The 14,968-nt window shown below is 45.0% G+C and overlaps 1 protein-coding gene across 3 annotated transcripts in view; it reads left to right on the forward strand.

Annotated features, from left to right (window-relative positions):
• LOC135905211 (kelch-like protein 10) overlaps positions 1 to 14,968 on the forward strand; it is a 54,755-nt gene that overhangs the window by 5,395 nt on the left and 34,392 nt on the right. For all 3 annotated transcript variants that reach the window (XM_065436227.2, XM_065436228.2, XM_065436226.2), the window contains exons 3-5: positions 2,128 to 2,327; positions 7,147 to 7,286; positions 11,053 to 11,227. In XM_065436227.2, the coding sequence (XP_065292299.1) occupies positions 2,128 to 2,327; positions 7,147 to 7,286; positions 11,053 to 11,227 (515 nt within the window). The remainder of the gene's footprint in view (positions 1 to 2,127; positions 2,328 to 7,146; positions 7,287 to 11,052; positions 11,228 to 14,968) is intronic.

The following is a 14,968-nucleotide window of genomic DNA, read 5'->3' on the forward strand; positions in this document are numbered from 1 at the left end:
CAGGAGAAATTAAGAAGGAATGTAGAGGTGCTCTGCACAGTAAAATAATTTACGCCCTTAAAAGTGAAAAGGGGTGTAAATATGCCTATAACTCACACCCTTAGGGTGTGATTTATATAACTGACACCCTAAGGGTGTGAGTTGTAGACACATTTACACCATTTTTCACTTTTAAGGGCGAAAATATTTTAGTGTAGAGGCTGACAATAGTAGGATAAGGAAGGGCGGGAATATAGCACTGTCCAAAACACTCCTTGTTGACCTGATTGCAGCATCAGAACATAATTTGCACTGTCGTTATTCTAGTTCACGAAATGGTGACACTCTTTGTACGGTTTCGGTGACTAAAAAACTGCTGTCGCTCATTGGATGCGGCCGGGAGGAAAAATATAAAACCCTAACCTAATGCTATATCGATCTAACAGAGTGCCCTGTCTTCTAAAAACCCTTGTAAGTAAATTTTGTAGCATATTGCGTTCTCTCCTTTTCATAATTACTTCGGAAGCCATTTGTTTGATTATTCATATAGGATATGAAGGCATGCATAACTGCGTTGGAATGATTTCATCATATTTCCCCCGTTAGCTTTCAATAAAACTGACACCAATTTGATGTAGACAGACCGTTGTGTCGCCGCACACGAGGAAAAGCACCCAGGAGGTGCGTTAGAAGTACCGCGAGGTGATATAAAAATTCAAGATGTGGCATGGAACATACCACTCCTCCGCGTGACGCTGCATCTCAATGTATGTGCTTATGCAAACAAAAGCGGTATTTAGGATAACGAACAGTAGGAGACGGTTACAATTCTCCGCGTACATGGCGATGTTGGTTTCAATTATTCACCGTGTTCTTTGTTTTGTTCTTCAAGCAGGTTTTTTAATTATTTACATAGCGATACGTAATTAAAATGGAATTCAAAAGCGACTATTATACATTTCAGCTGCCTTCATATCCCAGAAAGACATAAAGAAAAGACGACACAACTGAACGCACCCTGCATTTTTATTGGAAATAAAATACAGTATATATTTAGTTGCGTCACCAACAAAACTTGTGAAGATACTCTTTTTCTCTTTTTTTTTTGAGCGACGAAGCTGTAACTGCGCAGTTTAGACTCAAGAGCTGGAGAAATTGAGGGATTCCAGTGAGTGAAGTCACCACAGAAGGCTAAGTGTCAGGTAACCAAGAAGGGAATACAGGTTTTCTGTTTTAGAGCAAATAATGTACTTTATGTTGCCAAGTTTTCCGGAAGGTAATAGGACATGAAAAAGCAAAAAAAAATGAAGCATGTTCATTTTGTAGACGGGAATGAGATGCTGACTATTGTGTTTATCCGGGTAGGCTTATTCATTACAGTTTACATTGTAGCGGCATAGGAAAAAGCATAAAGCTTCCGCTACATCAAGACGTTAGTGTGGCGTCCACATATTTACCCGGCCTCTGTTATGCTTCAGTAAATTACTGCTGATAATTTCGTACTGGCTTGTCCAGCAGTATCCGGCACTTTAGAGGCAACATAACAGAAATGCCGAAACGCACATATATATGTATACGGATGCTGACACGCAGCTTCAAACTTGCGCGTTTTGACGCAAGTACAGAATATCCAATGGGTATCTCGCTATAGACATAAGGTACACGTAGCTTCGTTATATAGAACCCGCCTCTGCTACACAGTTTCGAGCCGATCGTTTTGACAACTTGGTTTTGTTCTCCACTCTCGCACAGGGAGCCTAAAGCGCCATCGCGGGAAGCAACACAGATTCGTGACACTCAGAGCGCTATGTTATTACTGGAATTGTTCTTTGTCACGTTTCCGCCTGAAATAAACGCTATAGCTTGTATTCAGCACTTGTAAAACCCTAGCATATCGTTCTTAGATATAAGATTGAAGACGAGTAAGCCTGCCAAAGGAAAGGAAACGTCGTTGGATAGGGCATTGAATATACGTGAATACACGAGGAATGCACAAAACTGCAGTGACCGATGCCAAGGTAACGCGCCTTCACGATGCCCATGGATTACCTTGGGCCCCATCAATTTTTACAAAATCTTCAGCGTCCGAGACGTGACAGAGGCCTCCTTTACTCACAAAGAGATGTCACGAGCACTTGTTTCGCTCAGGTTTGGCGCCACAGCGACGAGTTCCTGCACACCAGGCCCGAGCTCCTCTGCGAGGTGCTTTCTTCGGACGAGCTGAACGTGCGGAAGGAGGTGGACCTGCTACGCGCGCTGGACCGGTGGATTTCGTCAGCCACGGACGAAGACCTGACCGCGCTCCCAGCGCTTCTTCAGTGCGTCCGCGTCGGTCTCTGCAGTCAGTCGTGAGTTGGAGACCTCTGTAACAGAGAGGAACTGTGATGATTGCGCTATACCGCCAAATATGAAACATGTGTAATATGCCTCCGCAAACATCTGTAAAACCCTAAGCAAAGCAGATGCGCGATACGCGAACGAGACAAACTCAATAGTGTTCACGTTCTTCTTGTGCTTCTAGAAATATTATTTGCAATCAGCTATAGTGGTTTGTTGAAACTTAATTACCTAGTGCATAAAGTATTCAATTAAACAGCATTATAAACGGAGCAGTTGTAAAGCACATTGAGGAATACATAGTCAATTTGTTTCCGTGGCCATTGCTCTATTGTGTACAATTTTCTGCGTGCAAAAACCACTCCGCATTTTCACCATTACACAAACTTTCGATTAGGTTTTTGTTGCACGCAGAAGAAATGTCTGAATTAGCCATAAGGAGAAGTGAATGCTTCGATTACCCCGCTGTTATGTCCAACCAGTCAATAACAAAACAATAAGACAACGTTGAGTTTCCACGCGCCCTTTATCGCTAACATCATTTTAAAGTTATTTCTGAATTTTTTCGAAATCGGCTGTAGAAGATGGCGTATTTATTGTCCTTAAGCTAGAATATTCGAAGCGGCGGGCATTACTAGCAGGATCAGTTGAAACAAATTCGACTAGTTAACAAAATTATACTAATTGAGTTACTTTACGGCACATATTGCGGTTTGCAAATCGTAGCCGGTGAGCTTGCGAGACGTATTGACTTAAAGTCAATCTCTAGGATTACAGCAGCTTCGAGAAATTATTTCCCATAGTGTGCGACGAAATACATGGGTGTTCCAGTCACTTTTGTGCTTCAGTGCATAAATGAGTATCTTGTTTAAAAAAGCAAGCGGAACAATAATTCACTTTTGCGGCGAGTTTGATGGCGCATATCTCCAAACTGGAGACTCATTCCAAGTGGATAGGCCTTACAAACTTACCGGCTATAATTTGTAAATTGTAATATGTACCGTAAAGTAATTAATTAGGAAGTTATTTAGTGAATTGTTTTACTGCGTTCAGTGTATCTTTCAATTTCTCATATAATGCAGCTCAATAATACAGCTCAATGACTAGAATTGTGCTAACGGCAGTAGGTGGTATAAACAATTTCGCGAGGCTTATGAATGACCACCTTACACTGTGGCCCCATTTTTCCGTGACCAGAATGCTTCCGGAAAAACCCACGTTAGCACGGGTCTTGCGGGAAGCTTTCAGACTATGAACACATAATTTTGAAGATTGGCAAAACTAATTGCTTAGAGAAGTCGTTGGCATGGCTTTGTATGAGTCCTGAAAATCCTGTACCTTATATTTTGCTTCTAGGCCCAAATAATACAGTTAGTAATTAATATTTTCTGCTTAGTAAACAAAACTCAAAGCTATAAATAATTCTAAATTGCTCAAGAGAACTCTCAAGAATACTGCATCGATGGCGTTCGGTTACTGCGTTCGTGCAATGTTGAAGGCTTTGCCCACGCTGGCTTAAATGCTTGAAGGCAGAATACGCCAGTTTCATCTGTTCTTATACTAAGAAGTAATATGGTGCATTACAGAAATAATCGCTATAGCATCACGTGGACCCTCGCGCATTGCTTCAGCGCCATTTTTGCTTGAGAAGCGTCTACAGAGTGGCGAGGAGCAAATGTTGGCGTCGTTGCTACGCTCGAGCAGCGTAGGTGGCGCCACGGTCGAGGAGGGAGCGTGAAAGAGAGCAGAAACGAGGAGGAGTGAAGGCGGAGGAGGAGAGTGTCGCTACTTTAGAAAGTTTAAGGGGTTTTAAGTAGGGTCGGCAGCGAGCGCCGTCTCTCTGCGACTACCCATAACTACAGGAACCTCCGCTCCAACCCTGCTGAACGTAGCGATCTTACGTACGCAACGTACGCAGTACTAAAACTGTCTAATAGCAGCAAACGCGTATGCACAAAAATAATTGCTTGCGAATTTTTAAACTCTGACCAACCTCGTTTAACTTGAATAAAATGTCTGTTAGCATCTCAAAACTTCTTTGTTTCTTAATCGAAGTATAATATTTTCATTCCAAAACAATTACTTGGGGTTGATTTAGCTGCTTAACAAGAAAGCTCTTTATACGCTGCGGTGTCAGCAGTTCTTGTTCATCGCTTTTGTAATTGATGGGAGTCACTGCTCTGCTTGCCGGACAGCTAGCGGGTCGCTTTCTGAATACAAGAACATCGATAGGAAGCCTCTGCACTATGGCGCAAATACGGCTGTGGAGTTTTGCATTGTCTGTAAACGTACTAACGTTTACGCAATACCGGATCACCAGACAGGTGTACAGCAACAGCGCTGGAGCGACATTTTTTTACGCATCCTGTGTACAGAGAACAACTAAAGCTGCAATGACCTTTTTAATTACACTTATCTGCTGGCGTAAAGCGTTCGTTAGCGACAAATTCATTAACGTGCAATACTTTTACGATGTTTCTTCTACGAGAAAACTTGTGCAGCCCAAGAACGTTTCATACGTATTGTCGGGGCACAGAACGTCGTAGGATACCGCCGCTATTCACACTACTGCCACTTATAGTTCTGGTTACCTGGTGATTTGTAACAATAAGAAATTTAAGGTTAAGCTAAAGAAAAAGAAAGATATATCTAAATAAAATAGGAAGGCGGTTCCATATCAGACAATCACAGTGAATACGTAGAAACATGTTGCAGGTGGCACCACTAATAGCTAAGCCATTTAAACAAGAAGTATTGTCAACTTACCTGTTAGCGACAGACAATAGAAGATTCAGTGCCCATGGAAATGGAGGTGTCTTAGTGCCAGCACTATCAGCTGAATAAGCGGAGTTCAGCCAACGTTTATAGTTTCGCATGGTGATGTTGCAGTAGCCATTGTCTTGTATCTTAAGATACGCGATACATTCTTTCATGTATCGGAAATACAGATACTGACTCATACACATCTTGCCAAACGAATGACGATACAGGTAGCAGATACCAAAAGAGTATCTGAGATAGTATGTAAGACACATCTATCTTTGATACGAAGAAGCGCTAATCTCATTGAGCGGCGCTCGTCATACAGTGCACATCACAAAAGCTAGCGTGGACACTCCGAAAAAAGCAGGTAAAACAAGGGAACCTGTGAATCTTCAGATTGTCTTGGCTTTTTACCTTGCAGTTAGTTTAGTTGCAAATTTCACAAGGAGTTGCTAGTTAAGGTTAAACCTGCGGTGTGTCAGAATGGAACGAAAAGAAAACGAAATGATAACGATATTTTTTTGGCGAAATGATAACACGTAACCGAAATGTTATTATTTTTTTTGTTGCTGAAGGAAACCGAAATGTATTTTATCGATTTTGGGTTCTAGGGGAAATTCGGCTATTCGAAGCAACCGACGTCAGGCAACGTCAGCATCACCGCCTATCTCAGGCACGGCCGCTGGATAAAAAAAAGACCAACCTTTGCCCTACGGGGAAATGGGGGTAAACGAAGCTTGTCTTGCGTGCATCTGACCTTCATCATGGTTAAGGGACCCACAGGTAACGGTGCCGGATTGCTTCGGCCTCCCGCGCCCTCAGCTCGTGAGCTTCTCATTGCTGGCTGATTAAGCTCGCGCGGCTCTAACGTCTGGATCGACGCGGCGATGGCGAGCCCTTTCACGGGCGAGTTCTCGCTGCCGCTCGTCAGAGGCTGCCTATTTTTTGGGGAAACGCACAACGCGTAGCCGTCCCATCCGCTTTCCGAGACTAAACTGAACGGAAACGAAGCCGGCGCAGCGCACGCGATACACTTTTCTGCCCATTCCTTCTCCGGCGGAAGCGAAACGACTCTGATTGGTGGCGCGCGTGGCGTGAGCGCGCGCCTATGCAGCTGAAGTCCTTGCTAATGACTCACGCTCCGGGACCGCGGTCAACTAGCCCTTTCCCGTAGCTTCTCTGCTCCGGGAGCAACTGTTGTTTTTTTGCGTGACTACGATAACGCCCTTTGTGAGTCAATACAAGTTCTTGTAAAGAAACCAGCCGCGTAATCGGTATAAAGAGTGCGTCAGGAACACGCCTGGAACGCCATCGCCGACGCGTCCCGTCTCCAGCAGTTAGCGTCGTTCGACCCAGCTACCGGGCCAAACGGCCGAGAATGAGACCACGGGTGTCACGTTCGCTCCCATCGCAGCCCGCCTGACGCGGCAGGGAGCACCTTCTTCAGTTGATCCGGCGGCCATGTCTCAGGGGTCCGCATAAGCGCGTGTCTCAGGCAAAGATAGTGCGGGCAATAGCTGGTCAAATGCTCCACTAATCCAAGCTTGCTGTTCGGTGCACTAGGAGATTGGCATCGTAGCAAAACCCAGGTATCGCGCGCTGAAGAGCTTATCGTTTCGTTTTCTACGGGTACAACGCTTTGTTACCGAAGTTTTATCTTTCGCTAATGTTCCTTTGAGTTCGTTTGATCGGAACCGCGATTTCGCATTTGGCGGGTACACTTGATGATTTGCTGTTTCTGAGATCGTGTCAGTGGCTCGATTCAAGGCACTGAGCATGATCTCAGAATTCGTAATTCACTTATTGAGAAATATAAATTTTATTTTTATATCGTTACTTCTTAAATTCTTGCATGAGAACCAAAAGCCTTATGAACTGTTTCGGATCATATTTTCTTTTTTTGTTCCTGAGCTGAACCAGAACGGAACTTTTTTCACTGGAACGAAATTAAACCGAAACGAAAAACAATTCACTCTGACGCCGTGCACCTACATACTTGCAAAGCTAGCTTATTATTGGCTGTCGCCTCATGAACATTCATTACGGCCGATGCCGACTGGTGAGCAGGGAACTGGACGAAATCCGGCAGCGATGTCCAGACTTTGTCCGTACCAAGGAATACCAGGAGGCCATTGAGGAAGCCCTGCAGCGGGCTCTCTGTCGCTGCCAGCCCAGTCCGCTGGTGCTGTGGGCCACCCTAGCACCAGGTGAGACATGGGAGTTGAAGACATGTGTTGCGTGTACGAAGCTCCGATGCTCCGGCTATGCAATTAGTGAATATCACCCAGTATGGTGTCACGCTGTAGCAAGAGCGGAGAACAGAAGAGCGAAAAGCGATAGTTAAAGATGTATCTTTTTGTGGTCCAGCAGACCAAGCAACACTGATTGCACAAGGATAATGGCGATGGAGTCGTCATTTGTTAAAATCTGGTCAATGGGTAACTTTAACTGGCTATTTATGCATGATTCATCACACATACGAAGTGCTCCCTGGTGCTCGCATATGTTCCAGAATGTGCGTAAGCGTTCACGTACCGTTTGCAGTCAGAATAAATCGTAACAGTGGGCACGCTGGCACAGTAGAAGCCATGTCACCTGTAACCCATCTTCTGTTCCTAGAACAGGTTGGTTTCTATTCGGATTATGGTTAGAAGAATGATAATCGCTTCATTGTAGTGCTCCCGTGCCCAAAAGTGCTTTATTTGTCATTCGCTTCTCTATGTCTGTTGTTATCTGGTGACATTGAGACAAATCCAGGTCTTAGCGCAGCAGCGCTCTCGAAAGAACTGCTTGACGGGCAACAAGCCATCAAAACGGATTTAGCCACCTTGGGCGGAAGAATAAAACAAGTTGGGAAGACGGTGCAGGTTGTCAGGGACTAAGGCAAAGGGATTGCTGAGTTGAATAAGACAAACAAAACCGTGAACGCGTCTGTAAAAACGCTGGGCGATAGGCTTGTGTCATTGGAAGACAGAAGAACACGAAATAACCGCACGGGTTTTCGGAATCCCGGAGGGCAAGAAGGAAACAACTGAAGAATCATCTACAGAAGTGCTCATCGATTTATTTGATAAACAGCTTAACGTAACTCTGCACACAGTTGAACGAATACATAGGATCGGGAAACGGCAGAGAAAACAGCCGCGACCTCTTCCTTTTTTGCGATGTCAAAAATGATCACATGACAAAGCTGGCTTGGCATTGGTGGATGGCCATGTGTGTAAAAATCTTTTTGTTTTTGTCGTTACCCTCCCCCGCCCCCCTCCCGAGTATCTTCCAGTGTTTATTCCAGTGACAAAGGAATAAAACGACAGTTGCAAGTAGCGCTCTGTGGTGTGTGCTTCTCTGCTGTGTGTGTCGTCCAAATGTTGCGCAACCGAGCCTCTAAAATGAAATCTCTCCCGTTTATTTATTGTCCATCCACATAAAGGAGAAAACTTTTTAAGCGTTTTACAGCCATGCTGCCCACGACTGCCGCATTTCGATGAGGCGAAATGCGAAAGCACCCGTGTGCTTAGATTTAGGTGCATGTTAAAGAACCCCAGGTGGTCGAAATTATTCCGGAGTCCCCCACTACGGCGTGCCTCATAATCAGATGCCGGTTATAGCACGTAAAAGTGCAGAATTTTTAAGCCTTTCATATTGGGCTAATTCATGGTTCGTGAACGAGGCCTTAGCAATTTTCATTTAACCTGTAATTGGCACAGATATTGACAGCTTGCCTGCCTATTGCCCTTAACTGTTCTTCAAAATATAGACTTCTTTGTTGCTTTAGTTTTCGTAACAGAGTGAAAACTAAAATAATAATGTTCTTGAGTGGTTCTAGTCGCAAGAACAGCTTCGTTCTAAAATTCCAAGGCTAGAAGTGTGTCGGGTGAGAGTTCGATAATGCGTCGTTTCAGAGCACTCGTACGCATAAAGCTGGTACTCAGCAGAAAATAAAAAAATGTGCGTTTCTAGAAACACACGAAGTATGCGAAAGTTGTTGATGTAGTACGGGTGCTGTAGGAAGCTTCTAATCTTTCGGACACATTCAAATGCTCTATTAAACAGTGAATTGAATATTTTGTTAGAATAATTGTTGTAGTAAGCAAAGTGTTCAATGTTTATTGCTATAACTTTCCACATATAAGCGAAAGATTTCGCAAGCTTGAAGTCGGGCGTTTCAAGTACATATATATCGATATTCACAAGTCTAAGTTTGCGATCGCTCATCAATGCCGTCGACACTGGCGCAGTGACGAATGTGCAAGAAAGTTGTGTAGAAGCTCCACAGAAACCGCTATCGGAAAGTCTTTTCTGCCGGCCAAGGCCTCCGAGGTTATGTCGAAGAGTGCAACGGTCACTGCGCTCTGTTCTGGTGGTGCTGCGCTTCACTGTTCTTTCTCGCTCTCTTTGAGCGAAGTACGTCAACGTGGAAGTATGTGTAATCAGTGTTATGTCTCCTGCAAACATCGAGCAAGAACGTAGGATGGAAGTGAACCGGTTATAAAGCATGCATAAGCTTGGTTCTCTGCTTCAACTGTCCAGTCGCTGCTAGTTAGTCTCGCAACTATAGCTAGCACTTCCTTATGGCAAGCAAACATGGGGCCCTATAACGTGAAACTATTCCAATACGCTTCCATTCTAATCTTCTGGTGTTAGATTTGCGTATCGCCGACGCAAGCATCGGGCGGTGACACGCCGCGCTGTCTGGACAGTCCAATGAAACGCTCTGCCCTATAGTGACTTCTGTTTGCTTTCAAAGCGAATAACACTGCGTACCTTGATAGGTTCTTCCAGATAATTGGCTGACAGGAGGCGAGGAGCAGGCTGAAGTGGAGATGATTTCGGTGGGGTCGAGCAAGCGCAGTGAAAGTAGATAACCCGATAAGGGTGGTGCCGGCGTCTGCGATTGGTCCGCTTCGGCGCTTGTTTAGGTTCCGATGGCTCGTCGAAACGCGGCGGTGTGCAACGGAAGGCTAAAATGCCGCTATAACGGATACTCAGCAAAGTATAGTTGGCAGAGCAATGTCTTATACGGGTTGAGAGGCCTCGACAACGTTATTTTGCCATGCAAAAGTTTGTATTCTACGCAAGTAAATCCATTGTGTCCGGCAGCTCCGAGTAGCTAGTTCAAGAGTCATCGCTAGACTGCGATCTCCTATTCCTTTCGGAACGAAGCATTCTTTGACTATTACAAAAATAGATCAGTTTTGGTCAGTATAATACAGCATCTTTAATGCGTGCACGTCATCTTGACGGGGTGAGTTTTAGACATATTGTGACGTCGCGTGAAAGACAGGCGATGTAGGCGCGGTTCGAAAACTATTTATGAATAGTGAAAGGTTAATGGTGTAAAAACGTACAACTGCAAATGAGTATATTTCATTAGTTCGGTCTGATCACGCATGATTGGTGTGTACACGTCATAGCACGTTCGCTAGGTTTTCGTGGCGTCGCTCTACAGACAGGCGAAGTGGGGTGGCCCGAAATATTTTTGACAAATCGTGGAGGGCTGATTGCAGAAACTGAATAGAAACATTTTGAAGAGCTTTACGCTATTGCGCCTCTGTGTCAGCTTGCGAGCGAATGCGGCCAGGTTAGAACAGTCATACAGTACAACCGCACGCCTCCTGGTAATAACAATAAAAACGGTGTACCCGGTAATAAAACTTCTTTTGTATCTTATTATGTACGGCCGGAATCAGATTGCTATATGAAATCATTTTTACAGAGTACTGGCATAAATACAAAATGACAATATAATTATCTTATGTCTCCGGCTTTGTTCAGTATACAGAATTGCCGCTGCATAGCGATTTGATGGGCACCGCGAATGGCCTCGCCAATTGGCCCGGTACAATTTTTCATTGCTCTCTCATTCGCTTGTATCGCTTAATCGCCGCGGTATATGAGCACACGCCATTAATTAAGTCTCGCCTTTGGCTTTCGTGTTCGAACTCATTTTTCTTGGTCACTTTCTTCATGCAGGTTCCTTGTTCTGCGGCCGATGCGGTGGCTCACCCCCCTACCGTTGGCGGCCACGGCTCCCGTACGAGGTGCTGGCTGTGGTGGGAGGCTGCTCCGACGACGGACAGATCGAGGTGTACGACCCCAAAGCCGACCGGTGGATAGTGCACACTAACAACGATGCCGTCACACCCAGGCAATAAACTTTGCTCGCACTTGGTCTCTACCATCAGTACGGTGTACCATGCTATCAATGAAACAGGAGCGCTATAACGTAAAGCTATTCCAAACTTTTCTATTCCAATTCTGCAACCGACCCTCCGCGGTTGGTATGGTATGAGGAACTTTATTTGGTCCTGAAGGTCAACCATAGGTTGACGCGGGCCGCTCCCACGTTGGGACTGTCAGGCCGAGCCCTTCAGCCACATCGCGGGCCTTCTGGACTGCCCGTAATTGGTCAGAGAGTGATTCGCTATGTAGCATTTGCCGCCACCATTCTTCTTCCTTGTCACAGTCTGTGAAGACCGCGGGGCACTGCCAAAGCATGTGGTCAAGAGTAATGATGCCATTGCACTTATTACAGTTGATTTGAGTTTCCCTCTCAGGATAGATCCTGTTAATAAAATATGGACTTGGGTATGTTCTAGTCTGTAGCAAACGTAATGTGACCGCTTGGGCTCTGCAAAGCTTACCGTGTGGCAATGGGTACTCCCTTCTGCTTAAATAATAATGCTTCGTGATTTCGTTATATGTTAATAATCGATCCCTGTGTTCCCCGGGTAAAGTGTAAGTTGCTCGGTCTTGAAGAGCACGGCTAGAAAGTCCTCGTGCTGCTTCATTTGCCACCTCATTGAGGTTTCTCCGAGCTCCGTCCACTACCCCCAGATGTGCAGGAAACCAGCGGATTTCAATCCTCTCACTGTTGACCTTCTCTAGTAATTTTGTTGCTATCCGTGTCACATATCCGTTGGTAAAGTTGCGTATGGCTGTTCTAGAGTCGCTGTAAATATGTGTCCACCGATTAGCCCGAATGGCTAAGGCGATTGCTACTTGTTCTGCTACTGTTGGGTCCTTGGTATAGACGGTGATGGCATCCCGTATGTTACCTTGAGTGTCTACAACAACAGAGGTATACGCATCCTTATTTTTAACCCAGGCAGCGTCAACGAACACCGCCTGCTGCTTATGTTGATCTATGTCTTGAAGGAGTGCCTTCGCCCTTGCCTTTCGTCTCTCGAGGTTATGTGTCGGGTGCATGTTCCTAGGGAACGGGGTCGTCTTTATTGTTTCTCGTAGTCCCGCTTGCAATTGTGTTAGTAATTCTCCTTCGTTGGTGTGGTTGTTAATTTCTACGCCAATTTCTTCAAGTAGCGCCCTCCCAGGTCGTGTCCCCATTAGTCTCTCCTGGTGGGCCACCTGCTGAGCCTCAGCTATCTCTTCTAGTGTGTTATGCAGCCCTAGGCGCAATAAGCTATCGTTAGCCGTGCTGATGGGAAGTCCTAGTGCAGTCTTTATAAGTCGTCTGATTAAAGCGTTTAGCTTGTTCTTGTCAGCCTGTGTCCACTGTAGCATGCCAGCCACGTACGAGAAGTGGCAAAAGGCGAATGCATGTACCAATCTTATGGTACTGTGTTCTCCTAGCCCCTTATGCCTGTTGGTAACTCTACGCAGAAGCCTAATGACTTCTTCTGACTTGTTAGAGATGTGTTGTATCATCCTGCAATTAGATCCATTCGCTTGCAGGAGAAGTCCTAGCACTCTAATAGTCTCCACCTGCCTGATTGGTTCTCCATTCTTCGCGTATATGTCAATGCGGGGTTCTTCCTCTGGGATATATCCGTTCGGTTTGCGCCCACGCTTACTGCTCCGTAGTACCAATAGTTCAGATTTCTTAGCAGAGCAGTTCAGTCCCATACCCTCAAGTGTTGTTTCCACCACATAAATGCTTTCCTGTAGTTTGGTCTCTGTTTGTCCCATATTACCTTCGGCACTCCAGATTGTTACATCATCTGCATATATAGCAAAGTGGATACCCTCAATCTGCGCGAGACCTCGAGCCACTTTTGACATTGCCAAATTAAATAACATGGGAGATAGGACGGACCCTTGTGGTGTCCCACGATTCCCAAGTTCCAGAGTTGTCGATTGGAGTTCGCCTAACCTGAGACAAGCAGAACGGCCACCGAGAAAGGCTTTAACTATATTGTGCAATCGTTTACCCAATCCCATCTCCGAGAGGATATTCAATATGGCCCTGTGCTTGATGCGATCAAAGGCCTTTTCTACATCTAGGCCTAGAAGAGCTCTCGTATGCAGCGGGCTAGCAAGAATAAGGTGATGTTTGATTAAAAGCATTGCATCTTGAGTCGAAAGTCCAGGACGGAAACCGATCAGGTTATGCGGAAGAAGATTTCTGTTTTCTACATACTTAGTAAGTCTATTGAGTATGACATGCTCCATGGTTTTGCCCAGACATGATGTTAACGATATGGGTCTTAGGTTATCTAGATTTAGTTGCTTGCCTAGTTTGGGAATAAGAATTGTGTTAGCAATTCTCCATTCCTTTGGATAATCACCATTTTTCCAGAGTTCGTTGAAATACTCTGTTAAATATGTTATAGATTCATCGTCCAAATTTTTCAACAGCCTATTGGAAATGCCATCTGGACCGGCAGCAGATATACTGTTGAGGTCGTACAGGGCTGCGCGAACTTCGCTTTCTGTGAAGTCTTGATCCATAGGCTCACAGTCTTCCCCTGTATATTCAGGCGGGTCTGTACTCTCATTGCTATCCTTAAGCGGTAAATACTTAGCTGCAAGCCGATCCAGAATGGCCTCCTCCGTTGTGTCCTGACTCTCACGATGGACGAGTCGTGCTACTGCTGTTCTCCTATTAGATTTCGTGTCGTTCTCATGAAGCAAATGTCTAAGTAAATTCCAATTTCCACCACGTCTGATTCGACCATCTATGGAATTGCAAAGCTCATCCCATTGTTGTTTCTGTAAATTTCTGGAGTGTTCTTCAATCTCCCTATTCAACAATGATATGCGCTTCCTGAGTCTCCTGTTCAGACGTTGCGTTTTCCATCTTTTTAACATAGATTGTTTGGCTTCAATCAAGTGCGCCAGCCTACTGTCCATGATTTCGATATCCTCCTCTGTGGTAATATCCTTCGTTGCCACCTTTACATCTTCCCTGAGCTGAGTGGTCCAAGTTTGGAGTGTTTTCTTTTCTCCTGTCTCTGTCTCAGCTCTGCTGTTCCTTGCTTTCCGAAAAAGATCCCAGTCAATGTAGTTAAAATGCTTTATCTCATTACTTGGTGTTTCCAATAGTATTTGCAATATGTAATGATCGCTACCCAGGTCAATATTGGAGTTATTCCAGCCAGCGTTCGCTAAATTTGATACGAAAGTAAGGTCTGGGGTGGAGTCCCTGCATGTGGATGTACCACACCTAGTGGGATAAGCTGGGTTTGTGATGAGGGAGAGATTAAGATCTGTAGCTAGGTGCCAGAGTCCATCCCCTTTCTTAGTATTCCAGCGATATCCCCAGGTTTGATGTGGGGCTTTGAAATCTCCTCCAATAATGAGTGGAGCGTGCTTAGTAATAGCCATAGTCTTATTAAGAAGTGCCCTGAAACTCTGTTTCATGTCGCTAGGGCTGCTATAAACATTAAGACAAAAGAGGCTTTGCGGTTTGCTTCTATTCCTTTTCAGAATTATTTCCACAAGTAAGTATTCTAATTTGCTTAGTCCAAGGTGCAAATCATGTTCTATGTAAGGTATTTTCTTATCTACGAGCATGGCTAGCCCCCTACCCGGCTCTTTGCCCCTGCATGTCGCTTTGTATCCGGAGAGGCTAATGTCATCCGCCAAGGTTTCCTGCAGCATAATAATTTTCTGTTTGTCTGCAGAGTTTTTTATTAACTGCATGAGA

The sequence above is a fragment of the Dermacentor albipictus genome, chromosome 3 (assembly GCF_038994185.2).
Source record: "Dermacentor albipictus isolate Rhodes 1998 colony chromosome 3, USDA_Dalb.pri_finalv2, whole genome shotgun sequence".
NCBI classification, from domain to species: Eukaryota; Metazoa; Arthropoda; class Arachnida; order Ixodida; family Ixodidae; genus Dermacentor; species Dermacentor albipictus.